This window comes from Pinus tabuliformis, chromosome X (genome assembly GCF_031772625.1).
Source record: "Pinus tabuliformis cultivar Carrire ecotype Pingquan chromosome X, CPIR1, whole genome shotgun sequence".
In the NCBI taxonomy this organism is placed as follows: Eukaryota; Viridiplantae; Streptophyta; class Pinopsida; order Pinales; family Pinaceae; genus Pinus; species Pinus tabuliformis.
This window is the reverse complement of record NC_142308.1, coordinates 603,857,098-603,875,954: the sequence shown is the minus strand read 5'-3', so window position 1 is coordinate 603,875,954 and position 18,857 is coordinate 603,857,098. Positions and strand designations below refer to the sequence as shown.

At 41.0% G+C, this 18,857-nt stretch overlaps 1 protein-coding gene across 4 annotated transcripts in view; it reads right to left on the bottom strand.

The window, feature by feature from the left end:
• Nucleotides 1-18,857, bottom strand: part of LOC149141481 (mitogen-activated protein kinase kinase kinase YODA-like) — a 193,663-nt gene that overhangs the window by 77,862 nt on the left and 96,944 nt on the right. For all 4 annotated transcript variants that reach the window (XR_016264566.1, XR_016264565.1, XR_016264564.1 and 1 more), the window contains exons 6-7: nt 13,665-13,724; nt 13,452-13,562 (exon numbers count right to left, since the gene is read on the bottom strand). Coding sequence is in view for 1 of the 4 variants with exons in the window: in XM_089448703.1 (XP_089304829.1) it covers nt 13,452-13,562; nt 13,665-13,724 (171 nt within the window). In the remaining 3 variants the exon portion in view is untranslated. The remainder of the gene's footprint in view (nt 1-13,451; nt 13,563-13,664; nt 13,725-18,857) is intronic.

Here is an 18,857-nt window from a genome sequence, read left to right as displayed (position 1 = left end):
TGGGTTTAAATTTTATACCAAATCCATGGGTTGCAACGAATGTCAACAAGAGGGCTTGCTAGCTTGTCATTAGGCCTCTTAACACTAGGCCGACTTGACTTCAACTCATGCAAACCCACACATATACTTAGAAAATTCATAACTCAAGTTCTAGAGCTCTGATTTGAGTGATTTTCGAAGTGTTGGAATTGCCACGCCAAGCTCTATCACCTCAAATTTTCTCATGCTCAAATTCATCATGGTTTTGCCCCAAATCCCGATGGGTGCAAAACCCCAAGCTTGGGTTTCAAGCCTATTATGGCCTAAATCTACCTCAGGCTGAGAAAGGCAGGTCTAGGTAACATCAAACCACGCTTAACCTGGTAGCTAGCCCTACCAGGTCGGGAGAGGGCTCTCTCCTTATCAATCTCAGGGAAATATTGCAAATAATGCTTGAGATGATTGATGTAAAGACCAATTTTAGGCTAGGTATATGCTCAGAGGAATTTGATTGATTTTAATGGTTGTTTGCTGCATCAGATGAGGAAGGCAGTTTTGGGTCCGGGGAATGAACTCAGTTTTGCAGAGGTTTTTGTGGGGCGAGGTAGGTAAGTGCTTTAGTACTTTAGATTAGGTGTAATGGAGAGTCTTAAGACTGGTGAGGAGTTGGAGAGGGCATGGAAATGCCATGAATCCTCTTCAAACAGTAGAAAACATGTAAAACTAAATAAACCCTAAGGTAGAGCATTGCAACATCAATGATTTCCACCTTTAAACTTGATTCATTTATTTAAGTAGAAAGAGAGAGATAATGTCACACATAAACATATCATAACTTGATTCACAGAAGGAAAAACAATACTAAGTCACCTTGCCACAAGAATCCCACAAAATGCTGCAAACCCTGGTCTATTTCCTTGCCAAACTGCAGAAATGATGTACAATAATGCTCAAAACATTCACAAGAGTCCAGCCTTGACAAATGACTAAGAAAGTACAAGATATAGGCTTCAAACCACCTATGCTAGCCATCAGGGGTCGAATCCATGAGAAAAGGGGTGGTTTCAACCATATTTAAACTAGGAACACAAAAATAGGCAGTGGAACAACTTGCCTCTAAAACTTAGGAAACTGATTCATTCAGCTCAAAACTACTTACAACTGATGTATCTACCTCATTAAGTCAATTTTTGTCATTTTTACATCATAGTACATCTATTTACATCATATCATATCATGAATTTGTTTGTCTATGAGAGAGAAAAAGTCAAACTGGAAGAAAACTAGGCGAAATTCTGAGCAAACAAGGAAAATTGGCACTTTTTCATGTGCATAGCGCCATTTTTTCTGTGCGTAGTGCTTTTTCCAAGCTGCTTTTGGAAGGCTTCCTGGGGTCCAAATCAGGTGCAGGATAGCTCATTGGAAAGCTTGGTGAGTCTACTTTTTGGGAAAACTTGAATTTTTTGATTTGGAGTCCATTTGCCCCTCCAAAAATGCAATCTCCCAAGATTGCTTCCTGTGTGGCCAAAAAGTGGCAGAAAGGGCATTTTTTGAGTGTTTTTGACCCTTTTGGAGGTCCAAAACCTGTCAAAATTCCCTAGCCATTTCTGAGCATGCATAACTTTTCATGATGAATCCAAAAATGCAAAGTTTTCTGCGAATGGAGGTCCCCATCAAAAGCACACCTGCCGGGAAAAACCTATTTTTTCCCTGAAAAATTCAAAAATGCCAAAAATTTCACCAAATTCCTTAAAATTTGGCATGAGTGATTTGTGTTAGGTGCTATGCTAGGCCAATGAAGCTTCAACCAAGATCTTGAGCTTATCATGCTATTTCTTGCTCCTCAAAGTTCTCCTTAACTTGGCTTTTAGGCTTCTTATCCTTGTCTTACAAATTTTGTTCCCGGCCAAATAGTGATAAGCCATGTGGCGCAACATCTTCTTCTCCTTGTTGGCTTTCTCAAGCAATTTCTCCAAGTGAATGTTTACCCTCTCTAGGCATTTCACAAAACTGGTAACAAGACTTGATGTTTAAAACATATTACTGCAAGAGGGCAAGCTAGTAACTCTGTGAGAGTGGTGGGCTCCTCCCGGATATGTTTTCCTCGTTTATGTGGTTTTCTTGGTGCATGAGCCTCTTGGGAAGAATCACTGACAATTTCATCATCCCTCTCATATGCTGAGTTTGTCTCCATACTTGCAAATTTGGAGTGAAAAATGGATGAGTATGAAGAGATTTTTATGAAGATGAGTAGAGTAACTGTTGTTTTTTTCTTTTGGGAATTGAGGGGTTGACTGGTAGTATAACTGTAAATGAGGGTTTTGATGATGGAAGTACGGTTTTAGGGAATGTATAAGGTTTAGGAAATGGAAATTAGGGTTTTGAGAATGGTAGGAATTATGTATAGGGCTTAGGGTTTGGTGATAGGGGGTTAAGGTGAGAGCCAATGGGAGAGGGAAAGAGGAAGGGATTTAGGGAAATTTAGTGCAGGGGCATAGGATGTAGGAAGATAATCACAAGGGAGTTAAAACAACAAAAAAACACAAAACCCTATGCAAGCTTGGCAAGACAATTTTATAGGCAACTAGGGTTTCATTTTTAAACACTCAAATCACCATCATGGATGAAAAAATCCATTGCTAGACCATATGAGAGGGTGAACTTACTTGTAGAGAAGTCAATTGTAAATTTGGAGGCTTGAGAAATCAATGCAATGTGTTTTGTAACTTAGCCAACAGATGCGTCGCGCCAACGCCCAGGGGCGTAGCGCACTTTCTGTGCATAGCGCCCGTTCAATTTCCTTTGTAAAACCTGCGCCTAGTGCATAGCGCCAGGCAGGTGCGTCGCGCCAGTGAAAAACTTGAATTTTGCTGCAAATTTCCCTCTTTCTCCTCAAAATGCGATTTTCTCCTTTGCTCTCTCTCTCTTGCACAAAATGAAGTTTTCAAACACCAAGGAGAACTTTATATACATCTTGACTTTAATTTTTCATTTAGAAACCCACTTTCCTAAAGTTGAATTCACTTTGCTTTAAAAACCCTGTTTTTTTGCAGTTTGGCTCTTTTTGTCATTTGATGAACTAATGCTTGGATGTTTTTGTTTCTTGCAGTGGCTGGAGTGCTGGAGTTGGCAAGGTGACCAAGGGCTGTAGCTGAAGCTTTATTACATATGAAAACATTAAAATTACATAAAATTTGTACATGAAATAGAAAAACTCTGTTTTCACCTCAAAACTAAAAACCCTTTATGGAGCAAATCATCAGTGAAATTTGTGATTTTATGAACTTATTATACATCCTCATGTGCCTACTGACCTCTTATTGAGTTTTTGAAGACCATGGTGGCAAACCCTAGACCTAATGAGACCTAAAAACCCTAAAATGACTTTTGCAAATGGAATGAAATAAAAAAGACAGCAAATGACCTGTACATGTGAAAATAGGCCAACAGATAATTGGCATGAGGGAAATTAACAAAGAACCACTAGAATCAGTTGATCCATGACCTAATGGAATGCAGTTGATCGGATGGGACACCTAATATGCATGCAAAAAGAGAAATTTGATCATTGATGGAGGGATGAAGATACCGACACTAACAAAGCCCACAAGCCTACTTGTGGCACTTTGCCTTCCAATCCCCGAACACTAGGGCTTGGAGTACCTCCCAAGCTACACAAAAATCAACACCATGCACCATGAGCAAGGAGCCCCATGTTGAGTCTCCAGCCACTTTCGCTTAGGGTGTAATATAATTGTGCAATACTCTGTAATATTTGGTTATCTTATAATATAATAACAATGATAATATCTAATGTATGGCTATGTTGCGTGAGTTTCTGGAATGTGGGAACATTGGGAACTTGGGTACGGGTATCCGGAACGGCTAGAGCTTTCCCCAAAATTTACAGGAAACTGCTAATCAGGAGCAGTAATATTATATAATAAAAAAATAAAAAAATATTTTTTTAATTATATAATTTATATAATAATCAAAATTAATATTGATTCAAAATATTAAAATATTAAAATCAATTTAAATATATAAATAGTAAATATATAATCTCTCTTATATATAAATATATTCTCTAGGTGTCTCTCTCTTTGAGTCTCTCCCTTTTATATATATATATATAAAATGTCAAGTTCATTATCAGTTCTTTGAGATGTTTCTCTAGTTATTCTTACGAGAAAAAACAACTCTAATGTTTAAGCATTGACTGCCACATACAATATGCACACACAATCTTCTACGATATATATACATAAACAGCAAAAAAAATACTCATCAGCGTGATATCCCAAATATCGCCCTTATCTCGAGGTGCCACACGCTTCCTTAACCTATCAAGAAATTGCTCCAGTTTCTCAATTAAGGATATAGGTGTTAAGGATGTCTTTGGCCTTTCTTCCTGCGAATGTTTCAACATAGGCTCATGTTTTGTGGGCAGTTCAGCATATTTCTCTACAGGCTTTGTATTCGCCAACCCCAGAGAATGTTGGAACTCCAAAAAAACCAGTCTTCAAAGCTCCTGGAACTTTCCCCAACTCCCATTGCAGCAACCGCTGAAAAGGTAACGTTCCCATACAGTTCCAAAGCTCCCGGGAGCGTGGGAACCATTGGAACGGGTTTCCCACCTCTCGGGAGCGGTTCCGGTGTAACAGAGATTTATGGTCATATCCTAGCCAGACACCAAATTGATGTATCAAACCTCCTTGTCTCTATGACCAGGAACCCCCTTCACATGTCGATTTGAATGCTTAGTATATGGAGGTGTATATACCCTAACCCCTCCAGATTCAAACATGTACCCCCCAGGAGGAAACACATGTTCAAATACTCCATACACATCTCCCTTGCCTGGTCAGACAGTATACAGCATCTACATTTCACTGTAAGACCTGTTAAAATTGTTTCTGCAACACACTATGCTATCCATCACCGCATTTTCCTTTGATATTTGTGTCATATTGGGAAAATTTGAATATCCCTTGAAGGGCCACAATCCCGCTTGAAAGCTAGAACACATGTTTTAATTGTTGCAAACAATGTAGTAAGATATGCTCCAGAAATTCTTCAACTAAATAACAGAAAACTCATGTCAGATTACTACTTTTCACTGCTAACCACAAGAAGGCTTTTATTTTCGACCATAAGCCAAAATCCTAAACTATTTTTCAGACATTAATATTTGTTGGTTGAAAAGGAATATTTCCAATGAGACTATATACCCAATAAACGATATACTCGCCTTGAATATGTATTCCGTGCCTTAATTTACTTCATTGTGCTGAATTGAAAGCGTTCATTTCTGAAGCTGTCCCCATAAAAGATCTTTTGCCTCATTGGTGATGCCAGAAGACCAACTTGAAGGAGATTTCCAATTTCCTTCCTTACATGTTCAACATTGTAGTTGAGTACATGGATCTTTAAGATAATAATCAATTGTTTCCCAACCTACATTGTGAAAGATGAGCTGAGTTTGCTCCAATTATGGATAATTAATCAATGGATCTACTTGTTCCCAAGAGTCTTCGCAAAATCAGATTGTCCAGCCAATTTGACCCGTAAAAGCCCAATTACAAATATCTAAAGATAAACTTCGAATTCCTTTAGAAACTAGAAAACCATTGCATGTTGAATGCATACTCCAACCATAATAACCATTGTTACACTAACAATTGAGATATTCTATGTACAAATACAAGTAAAGGGACATATCTAGACTCTTTCCAAATTCCAACAAGCCTCTGACAAAATACAGCTAGACTATTGAAAACACACTTACCTCCATTTAACTAGATGGTATTGCAATGCAGCAAAGGGCATAAGAAGCCCCAGGTCCACCATGCAAACCAATAACCACATTGTTTGTTATAACTTATTATGGACTACAAGCGTGCACGTGATGGCATACCACCACTTGTATAGCACAATAAAAGAACCAACCAGTATCTAGCTGCCAAACAAAGATACTCACTTTACCTATTAAAGAATCAAAATTAACAGGTTTGACAAACTGGCACATAAACAAATTGGGATATTCTTCATCGGTTACGTTGGACCTTGGCATGAAAAATAGCCTAGTAAAGATATGGATCAATGAATATCTAATCATATAAGTATATTTGAGTAGCCTGTGTTATAATAGCAACTCAATACAGAAAATGAAATGTGAAAGAGAAATGACCTTAAAAGCTCACACATTGTCACAAGTTCAAAAAAGAACATGGACAAAGAAACTTGTGAATCTTTAATCACACTGTGTTAAAATTGGAACTAGGGGCAAACTCCATGTGGGTCATCTTATTTATGGCAACCGATATTTTTCTTGGATCCCTCTCATCGAGAGGTATAGGATTGATCTAAAGATCATCCGATTCTGATAAATATTCATGGAGATATGAATTTATTTGTGTTATGGGACAATTCGTCAAGGTCGGCCAGCAACTAAATAACCCCCACATGTGCTCAACGTTTTAGTATAAAAGGAGGTGACTTGATAGTCATTTCCACACACACTTCACTCTTGATTTCTCTCCACTCGCTTTGGGTTTTAGTGGAAGAGAAATCTAGGAGGATGAAGCCCTAGACGCAGGAGGAAAGGAGACTATACAAGCTGCCCTAGCCGCAGTCCTAAAGGATGCCTGAACCGCAGTCCATTGTGCAACACACAATACATCATAAAGGAGCTCGTTGAGGACGATAACTTCTGAGTTACGCCGCAGCAAAGAAAGGCAATTCCAGCGTGGATTTCAGGACTGTCTTAAGGGTAAACAGGGGTCCGAAAGTGTTGGAAGGGAGCTGTGATATACGTTGGGCTAGGCCGAGTTGAAAAGCCTCTTCATAAGTTTGTTTGGAGGCTTGCGAATAGGCTGGAGCAATGTTTGAGGGATGCTGTATTGCAATAGGAGTGTTGTGTGGTAGGTCGTAGGCCATACCACAGCAACAAAGGATTGCGTGGGTTGTTTTGAGGGCTGGTTTTAGCCCTTACCCTCAGCGTGGAGGAAGAGTGTCCCTCCTAGCCCAGGCCACAGTTTATTGAGGTTGTTTAAGGGTTGTTCAGGGCAGGCTGCTAGGCCGAGTAGAGGAGGAGCAAACGCTGGTAATTGGGTGACTGTTTGGGCACGTTTTGGAGGAGGCCGAAAAGCTACAGCAAGCTAGGCCACAGGCCATAGCAAGTTGTTGGAGTTCTAGGGCTGCGTTGAGGTGGACAGCCCCTTTAGAGGACAACGTGGCATGGGAGGAGCCTCTCCAAGGCAGGCCGCAGCCCTTGAGGGCTAGTCTTGCTGACTGTGTGTTGGGTTAAGGGCAGTGGTACAAGCCCTAACCAGAAGTGCAGGCACAGCAGTGCAAACAGTGGTGTACAGCAGTCTTGGAGCAGCAGTTGTGATATGTGTTGGATCCATTCTTTGGGTCAGTTTGGATCAGATTGTTGGGCAGTCTATGGGAGCCAAATTGGTAGACGTACATAGCAGCAATGGTTCATGGTGGAGACGTGGGACAGCAAGTACATGGTGCAGCGAACATGCTGCAGTAATGGCTCATGATGGATACATGGGACAACAAGTACATGTTGCAGCAATCATAGTGCAGTAATGGTACTTGGAAGTTGGGACAGCAATGGTACTTGGTGCAGCAACTACATGGAGCAGCAATGCATAGCATAGCTCAGCATAGTACAGCAGTACAATGATGGGTACAATCATGATTACTGGAGCATGATGAGATGCAGCACATTGATGATGGGTGCAGCATGGTGCAGTATAGTGACCTGCGGCATGATGATGAGGAGCAGCACAATGATAGGCGCAGCATGGTGATGAAATCACCTAGGAGAATCAGTTGAAGGCACGAGTTCAACTACCTCATGTATCATCTACTTAGAGATGATCTATGCTCTTATTTAAATAAGTCAAAGTGTTGAATTTTATTGTATATGTACTATCTCTCTCTCTCTCTGCTGAACTATTGAAGAACATATAAGAAAAATTGATCAAGGTTTTCCCCACATTGGGATTTGTCCCTGGCTAGCGCCACATCTTGCGTCCTCTTGTCTTGGCTTGTCTTCTGCGATTTATGTTTATGTTCTATCTGCAATTTACTATTACGCTGATGTGATTGCTAATCTGGAAAAGATATTGAGCTCACTGTGAAAATTCAAATAAATTGCTCTAAGCATAGAACATACCTAAAATTAATATGGTATCAGAGTTGAGGTGAAGACAAAGCCCAAGCAAGAGTGAGAGCAATCATCGAAGATAGTTGGGAAAGGACAAAAGGCTCAATGGGTTCCTCATCCCTCTTCAAATTCACCAAGGGTGAAATCGAAGTGGAGAATTTTATCAGAATGGCGCAACGAAAGCTTTTGATGACCTACCTAAAGATCACTTCAATGGGAAGTTCGGATCTAAGGGTGGAAGGAACGGAAGATGCCTTGCTTGCAATAAGTTCGGCCATTATGCGAAGGTGTGTCTGAATGGTAGGGAGTCAGGGACACATTACTTGATGATGATAACAATCATTCCAGGGACATCTTCAATGATCGGAGGAATGACAGATAATGCAGGTCATCAAGGAAATAGCTAACTCTTCAAAGAAAGCAAGGAACCCCAGGTATGAAGAATCAAAAGTTGTTTCTGATAAGATAAAGAAGCATTATCTTATATTGGCCCTCTCCTCTAGTCTCTTTGGGAATCTAGCTTATTGATCATAGTACTTCAAGGCACTTCATCAAATAGAAGGTTGCTCTCTATAATTTGGTAGAGATGGGAACAAACGTGGAATTATACTTGGAGTCAATGCCACCTATCCGGGAAAGGGTGTAGGAAATATTACCCCTCAATTGAATGAGGGTAACTCTATTCATTTACAAAAACCTCTTTTATGTACCTAATCACAAGAAGAACCTGGTGTCCATTTCGGCAATGGAAATCAAAGGTTTCAGGGTGGCATTCATCGATGGAAAGGTACGTGTTTGAAAATAGAATTTTCAAAGATGCTTTTACTCATGGGTTCAGGGTTGGCAATTTGTATCAAGTTGCAAGAAGTCCATTGGGGACCATGTCGGTTGACACATCTCATCTATAGCACCGGAGGTCTACTTATTATGGGGCCCTACCTGATGTGAGTCAGATGGTTACAGGGATGCCTGAATTCAAGAAGAGCATGAGGGTACATGTCTGAGATGTACCGAAGGAAAATCATATAAGGGGACCATTCCCCTCATGTAGCAGGTCCACAGGTTTGGAACAACCCGAGGGGTTTGAGATTCATGATCGGGAATCTAATGTATGCAGGTGGAAGAAAGCCCTCTATGGCTTGAAGCAAAACACCCCAGGCTTAATATGAGAGGATTGGCAGCTGTCTGATGAAGCTGAGATTCACTAGGAGTGAAACTGATCCAAACCATTGCTTGAAGGTTGTGGATGATAGACCTCTCATACTAGCACCTTCTGAGGACAACCTCTTTCTAACAGGTGCAAACCCTGTCATTTGCAAAAGTAAGAGGGAGTTGGGTTCCGAATTTGGAATGGTGAACTACAAGCCCGTGACTACCACGATGGAGCTTATCTTTCAGAAGTTATGTGGTAGTGATATTGGACCAGATTTGGGAAATGCCTCTGAGTTTCATAAACTCATTCGCATTGATGTTCTTGGTGAACTTCCACCCGGATACATGTTTTCCAGTTAGCATGTTGGGCTCATATTTGGTAGAACCTCACTGGATTGGTGCCAAGAATCATTTGAGATATCTAAAGGGCACAACCTCTCATGGATTGAGATACACTGCCGAAAATGTGAAGCTGCATGATTATTCTGGTGTTGATTAGGCAGGAAGTGTGGAGGATCGCAAGAGCACTTATGAGTGTTGATTCTCTTTGGGTTCTGCTTCGATATCCTGGATGAGAAGGAAGCAGAAGTTGGTTGCTATAAGCACCGCTGAAATCGAATACATAGCTACGTGTATGACCTCGTGTGAAGCTGCCTGGTTGTGGAAGCTCTTCAGTGAGCTATTTGTACATATGATGGAAACCACCGTGATCTTCTTTGTCAACCAGAAGGGGATTCGATTATTAAGGAATCCCAAATTCTATGATTGCTCCAGCATATAGACATCAGGTACCACTTTATCTGGGATATGGTACATCGATGAGCAAGAAGGCTACATCGCATTGAGACTGATATGCAAGTCGCAGACATTCTGTCGAAGCCCCAGGGAAAGGTCAAATTTGTGACTTTCTCGAACGACTTGGAGTCGTTGAGAGACCCTCTTATGAGGGTCCTATATGATGCATGCATTGAACTCTAGGAGCTCCGGGGGGGCTTGGGGTACTTCTTGGAGCAACAAGCGACCATAGGGTGACTCACCCTCGCCTAGTCGCGCGTTGTGTACAAGGTGAATGGTTCAGCCTTCCCCTGTGATACCCCGTGGCGACTTATGGACAAGATGAGTAGTTCTCCTATCGAGGCATCCTACCCATGCAGTCTGGGACTCATGGGAAGTACCTCACATTTGGCCAATGAGTAGGGAAATGGGGTTAGGGACCATAGTAGTACTAACGATGGACACATCATGTATCTACCGTACTCCCTATGATAGGATGACCGACATTGATCTGGGATCAATTGGAACTGAATTCGGGTCAGTAAGAGTGATATAGCTCACTCTCTCTTGGAACTGATCTGGGATCAATATGAGTGGTTTGAGACACTCTTTTGATATTGATCTGGGATCAATTGGAACTGACTTCGGGTCAGTAAGAGTGATATCACTGACTCTCTTTTGGAACTGATCTGGGATCAGTAAGAGTGGCATGACACGTTCTCTTCATATGGGACTAACTTCGAGTCAGTAGAGAATGGTATGAGACATTCTCGATCAATTCTTCTTCTTCATGTTTCAGCAGAGCAGAGTGATGCAGGGCACTGATGGCAGAGATAGTACAGTATGGCAGATGGATCGGTCAATGGAGTTCTCCCTAGTTGAGAGGGAGTGTTAAAATTGGAACTAGGGCCAAACTCCATGTGGCTCATCTTATTTAGGGCAGCTGATATTTTTCTTGGATCCCTCTCATCGAGAGATATAGGATTGATCTAAAGATCATCCGATTCCGATAAATATTCATGGAGATATGAATTTATTTGTGTTATGACACAATTCGTCAAGGTTGGCTAGCAACCAAATAACCCCCACATGTGCTCAACGTTTTAGTATAAAAGGAGGTGACTTGATAGTCATTTCCACACACACTTCACTCTTGATTTCTCTCCACTCACTTTGAGTTTTAGTGGAAGAGAAATCTAGGAGGATGAAGCCCTAGACGCAAGAGGAAAGGAGGCTATACAAGTTACCCTAGCGGCAGTCCTAAAGGATGCCCTAACCGCAGTCCATTGTGCAACACACAATACATCATAAAGGAGCTCGTTGAGGAGGATAACTTCTGAGTTAGGTCGCAACAAAGAAAGGCAATTCCAGCGTGGATTTCAGGATTGTCTTAAGGGTAAACAGGGGTCCGAAAGTGTTGGAAGGGAGTTGTGATATACGTTGAGCTAGGCCGAGTTGAAGAGCCTCATCATAAGTTTGTTTGGAGGCTTGCGGATAGGCTGGAGCAGTGTTTGAGGGATGTCGTATTGCAACAAAAGTGTTGTGTGGTAGGCCGTAGGCCATACCACAGCAACAAAGGATTGCGTTGGTTTTTTTGAGGGTTGGTTTTAGCCCTTACCCTCAGTGTAGAGGAAGAGTGTCCCTCCTAGCCCAGGCCACAGTTTATTGAGGTTGTTTAAGGGTTGCTCAGGGCAAGCTGCTAGGACGAGTAGAGGAGGAGAAAACGTTAGTAATTGGGTGACTATTTGGGCAGGTTTTGGAGGAGGCTGAAAAGCTACATCAAGCTAGGCCACAGGCCATAGAAAGTTGTTGGAGTTCTAGGGCTGCGTTGAGGTGGGCAGCCCCTTTAGAGGACAACGTGGCATGGGAGGAGCCTCTCCAAGGCAGGTCGCAGCCCTTGAGGGCTAGTCTTGCTGACTGTGTGTTGGGTTAAGGGTAGTGGTACAAGCCCTAACCAGAAGTGCAGGCACAGTGGTGTACAGCAGTCTTGGAGCAGCAGTTGTGATATGTGTTGGATCCATTCTTTGGATCAGTTGGGATCAGATTGTTGGGCAATCTATGGGAGCCAAATTGGTAGATGTACATAGCAGCAATGGTTCATGGTGGAGACTTGGGACAGCAAGTACATGGTGCAGCAATGGCTCATGGTGGATACATAGGACAACAAGTACACGGTGCAGCAATCATAGTGCAGCAATGGTACTTGGGACAGCAATGGTACTTGGTTCAGCAAGTACTTAGAGCAGCAATGCATAGCATAGCTCAGCATAGTACAACAGTACAATGATGGGTACAGTCATGATTAGTGAAGCATGATGAGATACAGCACAGTGATGATGGGTGCAGCATGGTGCAGTACAGTGACCTGCAGCACGATGATGAGGAGCAGCACAATGATAGGTGCAGCATGGTGATGGAGTCACCTGGGAGAATCAGTTGAAGCAGCATGTCTTCAACTGAGTTCAACTATCTCATGTATCACCTACTTAGAGATGATTTGTGCTCTTATTTAGATAAGTCAGAGTGTTGACTTATGTTGTATATGTACTTACTACAGTCTCTCTCTCTCTCTCTCTGCTGAACTATTGAAGAACATATAAGAAGAATTGATCAAGGGTTTCCCCACATTGGGGTTTATCCCTGGCTAGCGCCACATCTTGTTTCCTCTCGTCTTGGCTTGTCTTCTACGATTTATGTTTATGTTCTATCTGCAATTTACTATTATGCTGATGTGATTGCTAATCTGGAAAAGATATTGAGCTAACTGTGAAAATTCAAATAAATTGCTCTAAGCATAGAACATACCTAAAATTAACACACTGTCTTGCATACTTTCTGCCATTTTTCCATCTAATTTAAAATCTAAATATGTATTAACCAATAGTGCCAGAAATGGGTAGTGTAACAACAAACAAAGTTTAACAGTGGGAATGTCAAGATTTTTTCAAAAGGAATGACAGAGAATGATATTTCATGTAAATGGGAACTTGCATTACATAATTTTGCACCATATCAGGTAACTACAATAAAGAAAACACAATCGTTTAAACCAGTCTAAAAAAAACATTTTGTAAATCCTCAACATCAGACAGAGCAAGTAAAAAGAAATCACTTTCATAAAGGAACCAAAAGGTGAATTGTCATGCAGTCTTTGTTTCCTTAATCTTGCCTCTTGTATTTTCCTGCAAAAGGATCACTGTATTGAATTTAAACCACCTAAATATTAAATTCTTCATCTTAAGATGCAACAGTGGATACCAGACATTAACATTAAGATATTAAGCAAAACAAGACACAAAAACAGAAGAGAAGTGTTGTTTAAGATATCGTCTCAAAAGGTAGATATATCATTTCATTTCCTTACCCCCTCATATTCACTCCATGGAGGTTTACCCGTAGCCATCTCAATAACAGTACAACCTAAACTCCAGATGTCCACAGCAAGATCATGGCCTGTGTTTTTCTGCATCAGGACCTACGCATGACAAATGGAGGTAACTTCAAAACCATCAAATGAATTTTAAATGGACATTGTCAAAACCACGATGAAAAGAAAATGGAACTGAAATGGGTATACCTCAGGGGCCATCCAATATGGACTACCCTTCAGAGATAGCGGGGTCGCTGGGCCATTTATCTGCAGTACAGGCTTGCATTATGAGTTAACACATCAAAACACCATTATCATCTATTGAGACCAAAGCAGGTACTGTAACCAAAAAGCACGAATCCCCACCATCTCTTATTGTTTCATTTTCCTAGGCAGCTCGTAACAAGGGTAAGCTGTCCAAATGATTAAGGTATTGAACAAGCTGCCAACTTTAGCATCCATATTTTAACAAACAAAAGGCAATCGCAGACAAAGCCCCAAGTAAATACAATCATAACAAATTATCCAAAACATCAACTTTGGAATTGATATTTGGCTATTGTTTGACTCAACTTGCTAAGCAGAAAACATCAGCTGGGAATAACCAAATGATAAAGTGAAAATGTATGAAAGAACGATACATGAAGTTTATCAATACCCATAGGCCATTGCATTCCAGTTAAGGATTTGAAAGGCCCCATTCTAAGTTAACCTTTGTTATATCTCCTTAGAAACTCTTGGCTAACAAAGCAAAGTCAACCTTCCATCTCCTCAAAAACCCTTAGCAGGAAAGCTAAGAGATAGGACAGATAAAGAGAAGAAAAGATCATCAAATGTGTCAATGAAGAAATGAGTGGACAATGAAAAAGGGTTTACTTGAGCAAGACAAGGCATTGTCAATAAATTAGTCTGCCAAGTAGTCACTTGACAATAACTACTACAGAAAATACTCTTCAACATCTGCATCAACATCATACAACTTCCATCCATCCACATGCCTGTGGAGAAGAGGACAAAGTTGGAGCCCTCAAAGGAGAAGGACATTCTAGTTGAATACAATGAAGAATCGAAGACATACAGGATCAATATACCAGCATAGCAGAATATAGTTGTGAGCAGGGATGTCAAGTTCGATGAGAACTTGGCTTCCAAGAAATCTCATGATCTACCTACAGGCTACAGTTGCAGAGGATATCCAGCAGGTGGATCCAAAGGATGAGCAGATTTAACATACTTCTAATGCAGGGGGGCAGTCTTCAGGGGAGGAGGGGCAGCTAGCCCCCTCCAAATCAGACACAAGGCCCGGGTGGTTTGAGCAAACCTTGAGAGATGCCCAAGATCATGTGGAAGCTCCCATAACCACATTTAGGGAAGCAAGCCTCCACGGAATTTTCTGACATATATGGCTTTGATGACAAGCAACATAGACTCATAAAGACTTCCAGCTCTGAGGAAGCAGCCAGCCAACAAGTATGGAGAGATGCCATGGTGGAACACAACTCCATCATGAAGAATGATGTCTCGGAGATTGCACCAAGACCAGTGGGAAGTCAGTGGTGACTTCTAGGCAGTTGTTCAAAATCAAGCATGCAGCGGATGGCAGTGTGAAGCGCTGTTGATAATATCAATGATATTTGAAAATATCGCGATATTTTTGGCAAAACGATATATCGCCAAGAAAATATCGGCTATGTTTAAAAATCTGCAAAAAAAAAAAGTGATTTTTCATGCTTGCTGATATTGCAGATAAGATGTTTTCTGGACCCTCGCTGATATTTTGCCGATACTGATATTATCAACACTAGTTTGAAGTACAAGGCGAGATTTGTGGGCCAAGGATTCTCTCAGAAAGAGGGAGTAGACTACAAGGAGACTTTTGCTCATATTGCTAGATACTCTTCTATTTGAGCAATGATATCTATTGCCTCAAAGATGGGGTGGAAGATTCACCAAATGGATGTGAAGACAACATTTCTCAATCAAGTTATACATGAAGAGGTATATGTAGAGCAGCCACAGGGGTTTGAGGTAGATGACAAAGAGTCACATGTATGTAGGCTTAACAAATCCTTGTATGGACTCAAACAGCGGTTGAGGGCATGGTACTTCAAGATAGAGAGCTATCTGCAGAGCATCGGCTTCACCAAAAGTGAGGCAGATTCCAACCTATACTTTCAAACTGGTTGGATCTGAGCCCCTCATCTTGGTACTCTATGTGGATGATTTGTTTCTTATTGTGGCAGAGAAGTTGATTATTAAGTACAAGTCATACTTGGCAACAGAATTTGGGATGAGACATTGAGCCAATGGCATTATTTTATGGGGCTTGAGGTTTCGTAGAGATCGAGAAAGATCTTCCGTGGACAAGGGAAGTATACAATGGAGATCCTAAATAGATTTGGGATGGAGGATAGTAGATGTATAGCTACTCCGATGGCGACCAACCTGAAGGTGTATTCTTCAGAGTTAGAGCTGGCAGACTCCAGATAGTATAGGAAATTGATTGGCTCATTGATGTATCTGGTCAACACTCGACCAAACACTTGTTATGTTGTGAACACCTTGAGTTCGTACATGGTGGAGCCGAGGTAGGTGCATTGGATCACAGCAAAGCATGTGCTCAGATACTTGCATGCCATAGTGGAGTATGCCTTGAGGTACCTTGGTGGAGATGGGGTGAATTTGCAAGGTTCATATTCAAACTAGGCAAGGAGTGATACAAATCGAAAGAACACCTTTGGTTGTTGTTTCAATTTGGGGTTTGTTGGCCATTGGAGTGGCACCTGATGATTATATGAAAAACTACATGCCCAAGGATGATCCAGAGGACACTTGTATCATCACATATCAGTAGTCAACAGAGTTTTTTAACTCTACTTCTATTCTCTCGTCATCTTTCTTGTACCCAGATTTTACACCCTATGGGCAATTGAGATAAGTGATACTAATTTTTGAGTCTGTAACAGGCCTAGGATGTTGCGACTCGATCAACAAACGAGTACACCTTAGAGTGTTTTTTTTATCTGGTTAATTATCCCTTCTTTTTCAAAAGTGGATAATTTTATGGGTTTTTTTCACTCACTTTTTACCCCAAAGTCGAGGTGATGGTTTGAAGGTTGCGTCTCTAACACATCTTAGTGTCTAGAGTTGATGTATATTAACCATACTAGATCACACAAAAAAATTCATGGAATTTGGTTAGGTCTAGATAGTCATTTTTTAATATTTTAGATTTTCGCAGGACAAAAATTGCAAATAAAATTGTATTTAAATTGTAATAACTGTAGTCTAGAGAAGTTGTATGGGGTATGAGTAATAAAAAAATTACACCTCTCACCCTCAACTTTCTACTATGACACACTTTGAGAGGTTAATAATGTGTTTTGGACCCTCAACACCCACATTTCCTAAGTTTAGTGGAAATTGTGGCATTTAATTAGGCTAGAATTAAATAATATAGTGAGAAATAAATTATTCCATGTGACAAAATGACGTGAAAATGACTTGGAAATTATCCTAAGTCAAAGAGTTGAGTCAACGAACATGTAGAAGATGACTGAGCACACTGCATCATAAATACACCATTATTTGGCAAAATCGAATTTCCCGAAGATAAAGCAACAGTTGCATATGTGGAAAATCGAATTTATTAGAGGAACTCATGTACTACGGGAATATTCTACAAAATATTTAGACTGAGGATTTCGTGGGGCCTTCTCTCACTATTAGCTCAAATTGCTTCTACACTTAGCACTTCACATGGAGGATTACGAGTTTCACTTGAGGAAATCACGCAATTCCTAGGGATCTGTGCAGAGCATCTTTGGGATCATCATTTGAAGTGGTGGCACTTGATTCGAGTTTGATTTGGTTTGACTAGAGTTATCTCATTGCTTTGATTCACTCATGGATATGTTTACTATGCCATATAAAGAATTCAATTCTCCTTGGGTGCCAATGAACAATTCGATTTGTCTTGGTGTCTTTGTCATCTCCAATTGGAACTGGACTTGCTCTTTCTTGGGATTTTCTCCAAGTTTAATTCTCACATGCATTCTGCCTTGGGATCATAGTTTTAAAATTCAGCCGATTCGAAACGGAAACGACCGAGTTGATCCATTTCATTGCCCAAAAATGTGACTCGGTGGAGGAAACGGTTCAGTAGGCCGAGTCATGGCTGACTCGGCCAACTCGGCCGTTTCTGTATTGACTCGGCCGAGTCATAACCAGTGGCCTGTAATCCCATCAAAACAGTGATTTGACATTTTTTTATGAAATTTTGAAGTGTTTGCTGATTGGTTTGAACTCCAATGTGTTTTATGAATTAGTTAAATGTTATTTGGGGTCCATTTCCCCCTCCCAAACCCTATTTAACACACTCAAATGCTCTCTACTATTGATATGCTATTCAAATTTCATGGTAATGTTAAATTCTTAAAGTAAAAGTGACATTCTCCTTAATCTTCATTTTCATCCTTTTACTACATTACCATGAAATGACTCGGGATGTTTGAGAGTGGTTTCGACCTCATTGGATTTCATATGGAGAAAGTAGAATTTTAGATTTCATTCAAAATCCAGCAGACTTATCAGTTTTTCAAGATTTCAGGATTGGAGGATTGCAATGTTTCCATTGAATTTTGTCACATATTAGGGTATGGAACTCGTATTTAATCAAGAGCACCAATCCCTCTATGTACCTTGATGTTAGTGACATTGGTTGTCGAACTCCTCTGGGATTCGCTCCCAAACCAAGAGCTTCTGAAAATGTCGCTCCTGCTCCCGTTTTCGCTCCTGCTCCCAAGTAACACAAAGAAGAGAAACCGTTTGGATCAAAAACGGTTAAATGATCTAGTTTATGTCCAATACAACCTCCGGCTCAGACGAAACCATTTGCTGAACAAAAGACCTAATTCAGATCCCATTGTGTTGGAAGACATTGATCCAACATCAGATTGGGTAGTGGAGAGTCGTCCAACAGAGTTTGATCCTGATGAGGATCTTGATTTAGATTTAGATATTGAGACATCAGTTGAACTTGAACATGTTGTTCAGTTGAATGCAGATCCCAATCCACCAGCCTCAGTCTCACAGCCAGCAAGGACTCCAGTTGTAGGTGCTTCCTCTGCTCAGCCACGACAGAAGCGCAGCCGCATATCTACTCTATCTCAGCTTGCATCTGCTGCAGTTGCACAGCCTGCTAGTGGTACCACTTCTACAGCTGCAGTTGGAGATGATGATGATGAGGAGGAGCCATGGGGCCCCCTGTCTGACTCTGATGATGATCCAGAGATTGATCGACATGATCTTGGCTCCTCTGGCAGTAGCTACTAGCCAGTAGTTGTAGTACTAGTACTGGAGTCTGGTCACAGTTTACTTTTGTTGTAGAGGCCATTTCTA